The sequence below is a fragment of the Astatotilapia calliptera genome, chromosome 1, assembly GCF_900246225.1.
Source record: "Astatotilapia calliptera chromosome 1, fAstCal1.2, whole genome shotgun sequence".
Classification (NCBI taxonomy): domain Eukaryota; kingdom Metazoa; phylum Chordata; class Actinopteri; order Cichliformes; family Cichlidae; genus Astatotilapia; species Astatotilapia calliptera.
The window spans coordinates 22,533,901-22,544,791 of NC_039302.1; the positions used below are offsets into that span (position 1 = coordinate 22,533,901).

General features: G+C 41.8%; 1 protein-coding gene across 1 annotated transcript in view; it reads right to left on the reverse strand.

Annotated features, from left to right (window-relative positions):
- The window catches only part of spon1a (spondin 1a), a 55,240-nt gene extending 46,204 nt beyond the window's left edge, over positions 1-9,036 (reverse strand). The window contains exons 1-3 of the mRNA XM_026170007.1: positions 8,489-9,036; positions 7,428-7,534; positions 3,003-3,136 (exon numbers count right to left, since the gene is read on the reverse strand). Coding sequence (XP_026025792.1) covers positions 3,003-3,136; positions 7,428-7,534; positions 8,489-8,720 — 473 coding nt within the window. The 5' untranslated portion in view covers positions 8,721-9,036. The remainder of the gene's footprint in view (positions 1-3,002; positions 3,137-7,427; positions 7,535-8,488) is intronic.
- Positions 9,037-10,891: the final 1,855 nt, after the last annotated feature.

Genomic DNA, 10,891 nt, shown 5'->3' on the forward strand with positions numbered 1-10,891 from the left:
AGACAGTGAGAAAGAGAGAAGCAAAGGTAAAAAAAAAAAAAGGGGGGGGGGGGGGGGGGCAGCAGAGACTACTGTTTTAGGGCTACAACCAGCTCCTGCTGCAACAAAAAGATGAAATTAATGAAGATCCATATTCTCAGTTGCAAGAAGAACTCACAAGATGCCTAAACATAAATCCACTCCAAGACAAATGTATTTACATTTAATTTCTGTAGGACTGCTTCCAGTGTTCTCAAAGCATCCTTTATCTGCTGCGTCATCTAGCTGATGGAGCTAAACACACTCTGACAGCTGCATGTGGTTGTGACATTCACCAGATCACTGATATACTCAGACAGCTCATCAAAACATACCACACTACTATCCATATAGCATGCCAGAGGGAAATTACAAATAAAACATCTCGCACCAACAAATGGAAAGAGACAAGATAGTAGCAAATTCAGTGGTGACAGCAACATATGGAGTGAATTTAGTTATAGCTTCCGTGGAACCCAATCAGGTTGTGTGGAACTACAGTCTGATAATGCCACTGTGACTAGAGTACTTTGTGTCACTAGATACTTATGGGTATGGGTTTTTACAGTTTTATATTTATCGAGCCCTTTGTAGTCTCTTATGTTCTATTTCCAATCAAGGAATAATAATACACCAAAGTAATAATAGAGGACTGAGAAGAAAATCAACTCTTTCTCAGATTCTGACATTTTTTTAAACCTTTTTGGTGTCTAACTAGGTTTGAATTACGATGGCTAGTAGCAATTATTCCCTTAAGCTCAAGGGAATAAATAAATAAAAAACGTATTAAATGATTATTTCTCTCTTGAACACTGTAACACGTATATAGCAGCTTCTTATTTTAAGCAGCCACTTTCATTAATAACGGTCATTATATTTGCTAATAGGCTCATAGCACTCTGCAAGGCCTATATATCTTTGCATCGCTTCTGTATACTATCATTTTTAGTTAAACAAGAGTGAGACACCAACAGAAACCCAGCAAAGGAAAGTTTGGTTTTGATTTGAGCTTATGAGAAGGCTAAAAATAAATGGTAAGATTTTTTAAATGAATGCTCTGAGTTCAGGAGGTAAATGAGCATCCTTGCCTAACCCTATCATCACGGATCAACCTTTGAGAAACCCAAACCACCAAGCTCAGACTTTCCATCTAAAAGACAGCAACTGACCATCAATTATACTGTAGCAAACCACTCACGAGGAGCAGGATTTCCTGGTACATGTGAGTCAGTTTCTATGAGACAGACTTGTGCACACACTTGTAGGTTCATGACCAGATGTTTTTTATTTGTCTGCTTGTTTGTTTGTTTTTTTAAAGATGACATTTTACCAACAGCATTATTGAAAGGCAGCTACCTTCCCTGATATGGAGAAAATGAAAAACAAATATTTACCCTATACCTGCATTGGTAATGAAACTTGTCTACTCTAAGCTAATCTAAGATAGGAAGGTATCTCACATTGTTATGTTGTTTTCTGCTGTTCAGTGATTATGCCGTATGTGCCTGTTTATGCACAAACGTTTTACTGGAAGTTGTGCAATATAATAACCACCAGTGAACAGCAATGTATCTCCCTCTAAGAGGTTTTTGTGCAGGGACTTTCACATAAAATTTTTACAGAGTTTCACTTTTTATATCAATAAGACTGTACTAGGACAGTCGCTGCATTCGAGCAGAGTGGCATATGCAAAAACCTTGTCATCATTACTGCAGTCAGGGTGAAGAGCAGAGACAAATACCCACTGCCAGCCTGTAATTATGATTTTCACAGACATGTGTTCTGAACAGTAAGCTTCTTACTCTCTCCTTTCCGCATTGTCTATGTGCTGATAGTGCAGCGACATCTCTGCACTTTTAAGTATCTCTTTCAAGGCTGTGCACTCTGTCACACTTTAAACTGTTTCCTTTATCTATTAAGTACCAAATACAATTCAACCATTATCTCCCTTGTAAATAAACAATGATAGATGTAGATCACACACCAGAGAAAGAACATACAAACTGTTAAATAATGCATTTATCAGAAGCCTTCGTGAACCGCACAGACCCTCAGTGCCTTTCCACTTCATGCACTCTCATTATTTCCCTGCAGTGAAGTACAGGATTAATAAATGGATTTCTGTCATGATGTGTCCTCAGCTTAACATGACTAGTCTTCTGTGTTCAAGTAAGCCCAGAGCACTTACAACAGCAAGAAATGAGTGGTGCATATCAGGTATAAAACTACTGAAGGTAATATTTAGTTTATCAAGCCAAATGAAAGGATTTAGTTAAAAAATTAAACTAAAGTCATTGCACTAAATCAATCTCTTTTAAAAATCCTAGTTCTAAATAATCTATATAAAATCGAAAAGCTGCTTACTTGAGACTTGAGGCTACATTTCACTTAGTATACTTGTATAAATATTAATTCATTAGATGTGGACTTGAAATTAAGAGAGAGCAAGAGTGTTGGTAAAAAATATCTTATTTAAATATCTGAAGATATTTATAAAGCTATATTAAGTCAGGCAAAGCACAGTAAGTACAGACAGTTACAGAGTGTCAGATTTGGATTCTGTTTGCGATGGTTGCGGTGTTGTGGGGGTGTGAGTGTAAGTGTGTACACACAGGAGAGAAAGCACACACTGTGCTGTTTATAAAGGTGCTGCTCTGCATTTTTTTAATTATTGCAAAGTTCCTTGTGACAATACAATAACGAAGCATTATGTCTGCCTGCCTCAACGGTGAGTTTCTTGTTCCGGGTACATATTTAAACTGTAGTTGGGACCAATTCTGCTTTGCAGCCTAAACGTGATCAGCCTAGCTTCAGCTTACATGAATCAGTTTCACATGAGTAATACATCTGGAGGATAACCTGCAATTACCCGTATTTTTGACAGAAGGCTGGATATGTAGACTAAATTTGAATATTGTTTTCATTGTTTGAGCTGAGGGCTTGACTCTGCTAAGCAGGCTGACCAGCCGTTGCTGTATACATACTTGAGAAAAACACAACCGGAGCCACTAGGGGGTGCAGTCCAAAACACCTGGATACTGGTCCTTCTGCGAGGAGTGCTCTCTGTCACTGCAGGGGGGCAGTTGGTCATAAACTGTGTTTCCTCTTCATCAATTATCTGTAAAGCATCGACACACAAACACACAAAGAGATCAGTAATGAGTATAAATGCATCAGACAAGAATTGGAAACACTTGCAGGTAATTTTCTTCTCTTGATGCTGGATCGCACAGATACATTTTGTCGTATCATGATCTCACAAACATAATTAACAGCTGAACTGAGATTAAACACACTTTTTTTGTAAACATGAGTCAATTCAGTGAATCGTGTTAGTCTTACACCATCAGTTATCTGGTCTTTAAACACGCTTTAGTTATTAGAGAACACATTTCCAGCTTTAATAGTTACTGTAATGAGTTTAACAGCATGTTGGCTGAGTGGTTACTGTTGTTGAGGGTCCGTGGTTTAAACCTGTGCTAGATGTTGGCCCAAGACTCTCTTAAAAATAGGTTTTTAATCTTGGGGACTGCATTTTTAGATAGATACATAGATAGCCTTTGTGGGTTCCATGATAGCGTCAAAACACAAAAAAGGAGCAAAACCTTCTTCCACAGAGAAGATATTAAAAGATATTTAAGGAAAAGCTACAGATATCATGGAAAAATGCTCTAAGGCTGACGTGTTTGGATTAAAGAGAAAAGGAACACTTAAAAAACATAGACGTGCTCAAAGCTATCTCCCAAGGGTGGTAATGTGGGAGCTTAATGGCTTGATATACATGTCTGATGTGCCTAAACAATTTTTGTTCTCTTACAACAGGACAAATCGTGGCTACAAACTATGCAAGAGCTATTTATAGAAGATGTTGTGAGCAGGTGCTGTTTATAATAAAGTGGCATCAGGATGCCAAACCTACCGACTGTGCTGCATATTTATATATTTTCTGGTAAACAGAAGCAGTAGAACAATCTATTTTACTGAGCGGAGAGATGCTTGTGACAGTTGAAACGAATCAGCAGTTTTGGTTAAAGTAATAAGCTATGGAAGGCTCCACCACCGGGGGGGCTTCTCCTCCCTGAATAGAGGGAGGTCACTATCTATCATGTCAGCCAAGCTCATGTTGGCTCGCCTGGCTGTACGACTAGCAGGCAAATGTTGGCCACTGCAAGTCTCAACCTTGATTCTAGAATTTTTTCTGGCATCAAAGCACAGTGTGAACATCCCTGTGGGTAAGCCAACCGAGCTCATAAAAGCTATGCACACCAGGTGAGGTTTCTTGGCCGAAGCAGAGGCACTGCATGACGTGGGGCACAGGCGGGATGCAGTCACTTTAGCTTTCGCTTCTGATGTCTTCAGGTCATTTAAAAAAAGTCCCCAGACTTGAATTAGGCTGAAGAGTCCAAATCCATGCTCCCCTCTTTACTCAGCTCCACACCTGAGATATTAAGCACCTGAATGATTTTAACTGTGGGACAGAAAATTAGTTGAGTTGGCTGCATGAGAGAGCACAACCGCTGAGACCAAGGATCTGTTTGATAGGAAGTGACATCCGGGCAGTAAAGGCAGGGAACTTTCTCACTCCATAAAGCTGTCAGCGGAGAATTTCCTTTGTCATTCCACGTTATGAATGAGTTCCCTTTGAAATTGTGTGTGAGAGAGTGTGTTAAGAGTTAGACGGAGAGTCAGAAGGGGAGTCCGGGAGCTTTGTGTGTGTGCATGCCATCCATGTGTATGCAGCCGATCGTGATCTGAAAGATTACACACCCCCTCCCCTCCATGTTCCCATGGTTTCTAACAGGCATTCTGGGCTGCCCTGAATGGACTACACCACATGTTAAAAGCAGAGAAGTCACATGGGACTGCATTGAACACCATCTGCAAAAAGAAGCGACTAATTTGCTGCAAGACAACCTATGATCCTGTTTTTTTACTCCCTCGTTTTCAGATCTTCTGCCAATAGCTTGACAATGGCTGTTAGGAAAACTAACAAAACGGGACATTCCACTGGAAGACTCGAGTTGCGTTTTCTGAGTTTATGCAAGAGTTTTGTGTCAAAGAAAGTGCTTGGTTCTATGCTATGCCCTGGTCAGAGCCAAACATCATTCAGCAACAATCTAAAATAACATAGGGGCTGCAGAAAAGTAGCTGCAAATGGCACAACCGCCACAGAAATTTCAAAACACATCCTGACAATTCCAGCCCACATATAGCCACACAGCCACATGACAATTTGCCTTTTCTTGTCCTATTATCTCACCCTGCTGAGAAGTAATGTCTCATCAGACATCGCCAGCATTCCCTGCTGGTGTACACTCTTGCCAAAAAAACACACACAGACACACAGTGGCAGCTGACCTCCCCAGAGAGCTCAATAAAAGTGCTTTTCATCAAGTCGGGAGCTGTCCTAAGACGGCTGAGATGGGGCACACCAGCAGATTTCAAATGAGCTGTATGTTAAATAAAGCCTAAAGCCTCTGTTGCAGCTTCCTTTTTTTCCTTTCTTTTCCTTCAATTCCTTGGGGCTGGTCCACCCAGAGCTCTTTCACAAAGGAGCAATAGTGTGTCTGTGCGCGCGTATGTGTATATAGGTTTCTGACATAAGAGACATAAAGTATGAAAGACTGACTGAGCAGGTGATGATAGAGACATATCTCTTTAGACAGCAGTTTATTTTTACTGCTCTGTCACAGACTGCTTGGAAAGACAGGTGATCATCTGCAGCCGTGAAAGAGACCTTAAACTTCTAAAAAACCCGGCAGGAGTCCAATCAAAAGCAGCAGGTCACAGTACTGACACATCTGCTCTTTTTACTTCTAAAGCGAACATCTAAAAGGCAATGATCAAACATCTATCCATTTTATCTATTATTCTCTGTCCACTCAGCACCCATTCATGTGCTGAGGGATGTGAGTGTCATTTAAATGATGCAGTCTCTCCTATATTAACTCCTGACGTTTAGCGCCCCGTCACTCCAAGCCACACTCCGGCATATGTCTGAGGGACGCACTCGAGGCTGGCATTAAAGAAAAACGTCATGAAATCAACTGCAACAACAAATACGAGAGAAAAAAGAACCTTGGTGGTGTTGATGCTGGGTAATGAGTTGTGAGGTGCAGACAGGACAAAAACAATGTGTTCCTGTCTTTATGTCCTGTCATAATCAAGGCTTAGGTTCACAAAGAGTGCCACAGCATTGCAGTAACTGTGATCAGAGCAGCCTGTGCACTGCTGTGTGAACCTCTCTTTGAACCGTAAAGGTTTAGTAAAATAGTGGATTTTTATGTAAGAAACAGTTAAAATGAACACATTTGCAGGAGGCTAAACAGGAGAAAGCCAGACATGCTGTTAAAAGTTCTCAACAGGAATATGGATTTGGCTATGACTAAGACTGAAATGGGTTTTTCTTTATTATTATAGTATATTAATGTGATATAATGGCTTTATTATACGCCTTATTAACTATAATCTAGGATTTTTATGAAATATTTATGAAGCTAAAATCAGTTATTTTCTTGCTGAGTTCTTTCCAAATCCTTTGTGTCATCTTATGCAATCTTTAAATCCTAGACATTTTTTAAACTGCCATCCTAACTGTACACACACACACACAAACATACACACACACACACACACACACAAACCTGATAAGGATAAACAGAATAGAATGGATGGATGGATAAATTTTATCACCTTATAGTGTAGTTCCTTTGTATAGTAGTAACACAGACTGCATACAAATTATTGGAAATACACATGAAATTTCATTAACTATCATGTCTTTTCCCTACCACTTGTCTGATCACGCTGCATTACAATTATTTGGCCATTATCACATGTGCATAGCAGCACCAGTTGCCTTGCCTTCTCTTTTTGTCTTTCACACTCTTGGCCCCTCTCTGTTCTCTTCCTCCTCCCTACAGTACTCCAGCTGGACCTTCTTGTATAAAAGGTTAATTACCCTCTCATCTACTTTGTTGTACAGTACATACATACATGCCTACTTTTTGAATAGATGGCTTCTCAAACTCTAAACACACCTTCCAGCAGTCAAAGCAAAGCATAGCTCAAGGGAAGATGTGCTGAGAGTAGGCTCCTTTCACATGCTATATCAAGCCTTTTAGAGGAGGTGAGGTGAGAATAATCACACTTTGACACATGTGAAGACAGGAGGGCTGTCTAAGGAAAATATCTGTCTCTCCACTCATGTCATGCACAGTTGTTATGCTAGATGAAGGATGGTATGAAGAGTGCAGGCGTGGCGAAATATGCTGGCTAGTATTAATTTAAAATTTGCTGTGTCCCAATTTAAAAAATAAACATGTTAGACAAATAAGGGGATGGGTTATTAATCAGTGAGAAATTTCTAATCCATAACACACAGCCATATGTGTTGGCTGTTACCATACCTGAAAATTCCCAGCATAGTCCTCGTCTTTGTCACCTTCTGCACCATCCTTCATGGCAATAAGGGTGAACCCTCTGAAGTAGGAGGGGCTGGCTGCAGTCACAGTCACTACATGGAAACAAAAAAATATTAGAAGACAACATCACCTGACAGGGAGCAGCTTAACTACAGTTCTTCTTCCAAATACCTGATTAAAGTGGGTTAAAATACCTGCTTGAGTAGTGTTGTATGTATAAATAATACTATATATTTTAAGCTCAAATATATAAAGGACAAGCTAAAGTTAATGTAATTTGCACATTGCCTTTCTCAGATTGTCAAATTAGCCAGATTATGTTTAGGATGGAATTTCTGCCCATTTTTACAATCAGTCACAACATTAAAGAACGTTGAGTTACTGCAGAAAACTGTAGTTGCTGTACTCGGCAACTTAATTGGTGTCTTTAGATATTAACAAATACTGATTTAAACTGAAGCTAAATCATTCAAACATTTAAAATAATGCAGTTGTCATTTTGATTGCTAAACAAAAAGTAGTTGGAATTAAAGCAGGCAGCAATGATCCAACTGCAGCGCAACACATTGTCGGAACCAGAAGGGCAGGAGACTAGAAATCACAGAGCAGATGGCACATGCCCATTTACTGCACCCAAAAACTTTCCTTTTAGGAAAAGAGAGAGAGAGAGAAATCCGGGGCTGGCTTTCAAGAAACTTGTTAAGTATGGAACACAACACCAAAAGCACGCAAGAGTTCATAGAGGGATTTAGCTTTCTCAGAAAAAAGCCTTCTTAAAATTTTGATCATACAAAACTATTTTAGGCACTCTATTTGCTCACAGATGTTCAAATCAGATTTAAAATGATCTCTCGTTAATCTTTTAGTAGTTAAAATACACGTCTGCTTATTGCGATTGTGCGTAATCATCTTAGCGCTCGCCCCGCATCAAAAGTAGATTGTGCAGAAACTTATCTTAAGTTTGCATTGTCTGCTGACTGTGGCTTAGAGGCAATGCACAGGCACAATGGAAAGCAGCGTACTACGCGTATATCGCTAACACCAACCTCTGTATGTGCTCCCTGGGTGATAGCTCTCCGGGTCTCCTTCTACCCGGAGCCGAAACTCGCTGTTGCCCTCTTTCCTATTGCTCTGAGCCCGTAATACCCGACTACAATACCCGTCCGCCCTCCCGCCTCTGTCAGAAGGCTCCTCGGTGAATGCAAACGTATTGCACGCCGCGGTGGAGATGAAGCAAAGCAGGAGCACAAAGCGTGGATGTAGTCCGGTTGCTGTCATTTTGCAGATTTGCGACAGCCAAGTTAATGCGCGGAGGTGAAAGAAATCTTGTCAGAAGAAGAACTGACGTTTGCTTCAGCTTCTCCTTAACGTCAAACCAAGTTGCCAACTGCTGAAGTACACTTCTGCTGCGCTAGGAGGACAGCTCCATCCCGGAGTGAACGGGAGAGAGGAGAAGTGAAGACTGACTGGGATGTGCTCTGCGCTCGCTCTACAAGAACGGCACACCGCGTGAAGCTGGTTAAAGTGAACAGGGTAGCAGGGGTCCGGGGGGAAAGCCAAGCGCAGAATGAGCGCTGTGTAGCTGTCTCCAGGGGCACAGTGTTAAGATATTCGTTGTGTGTACTCATGTTGTACATGTTTAAACTGCCATATGGCTTACGTGATTTAACAGAGACAGTGTTTAGTGCTCACACAAGGGAGAGCACTGTTTCATTGTACGTTCCTACAACAGAAGAGAAGAGAAATAGTACGGGCACCTATGAAAAACAAGTTTTTGCCGTGTGCTGAAGAGGAAAAGTCATAAAAATTAAGACATTCTTTGCCTCCTCATCAATTCCCTTCGAGTTGATCGCTGTCGATGCTGCAATACTCAACAGGTTATGGGCCCAGGGCCGACTCGAAGAAGAGTTTTTTCTCATGAAGATCCGGAGCCACAACGGATAGCGGGCTAACGGCTAAATAGCAACATGGATCAACGAGGAGCAAGCAGGCTGCCTCGACTCATGTTTGACGGAGATGAGACCAGGTATGAACTTTGGGAAACTAAGGTGCTAGGATATTTGCACTTGTTGGGATTAAAAGACACCGTTCTGAAGGAACCGAACGGCGCGGCTGAAGTAGCAGCAGACGGTAAGAAGAACGCCGACGCTTACGCCGAGTTAATCCAATTCTTGGACGATAAAAGCCTCTCACTGATTATGAGAGATGCCCCTGATAATGGGAGAAGAGCATTAGAAATATTGAGGGACTACTACGCTGGAAAGGGGAAGCCCCGAATCATCAACCTGTACACCACGCTATCATCGCTTCAGAAAAAGAGGGAAGAGACTGTCACAGACTATGTCATCAGAGCAGAGGCCGCCATTACAGCACTGCGCAATGCGGGTGAGACTTTAGGTGATGGATTATTGATTGCTATGGTTTTAAAAGGTCTACCTGAAAGTTTTAAGCCATTTGCAATACACGTTACTCACGATAAAGACGATATGACATTTGCTGAGTTCAAAACAAAGCTACGGAGTTTCGAAGACACTGAAAAGTCAAGCGCATCCGAGTGTAGCGACAACGTAATGAAAACAGGAGGAAGAACCGGCCGTGAGCACACGAGATCCAGCGCACAATGCAGATACAAGAGCGATGTGGACATTGTGTGTTTCAAGTGTGGACTAAAAGGCCACCGAGCAAAAGTGTGCAGACGGAGGACGTGGTGCAGTCATTGCAAAAGCAGCACACACAGTGATACCACGTGTAGACATAAAGACAAACAAGATGGCGCGCGGAAGGTCGCAGATGAGAGCGGCAACGGATCCAAAGCAGAAACGCCAGATTATGCCTTCAGGATTAAGGGCGTAGACATCAAAGTCCAGCAGTCAGCGTACAGCATTGAGGAGAAAGGCCTGTTGGTGGACACTGGGGCTACCTCACACATCATTAACAGCATCGCCAAGTTCAAGAGCTTCGACGACGCGTTCAGACCGGAGTCACACAGCGTAGAACTGGCAGACGGTACCCAGTGCAGAGGCGTCGCCCAACAGAGGGGGGACGCAGAGGTGTTCCTGATTGACAATACAGGCCAGCGACGCAAAGCAACGCTGAAAGATGCGCTGTTTATTCCATCATACCCCCAGAACATATTCTCTGTAAAGTCAGCCACTGCATTAGGAGCAACAGTCACCTTTAAACAAGGGCAGGACACGTTGACCCACAAAGACGGTACTAACTTTAACATTCATGTGTATGGCAAGTTGTACTATTTGCAGACTGAAGTTGAGGGTAATGATAAGTGTAACACCTGTCATGACATACAGGCATGGCACGAGATATTAGGCCATTGCAACTATGAAGATGTAGTAAGATTGCAAGGTGTGGTTAACGGTATGCAGATTAAGGGGAGAACCGATAGACCTGAAAAGGAATGTGAAGTGTGTATCCAGGGAAAGTTTGCACAA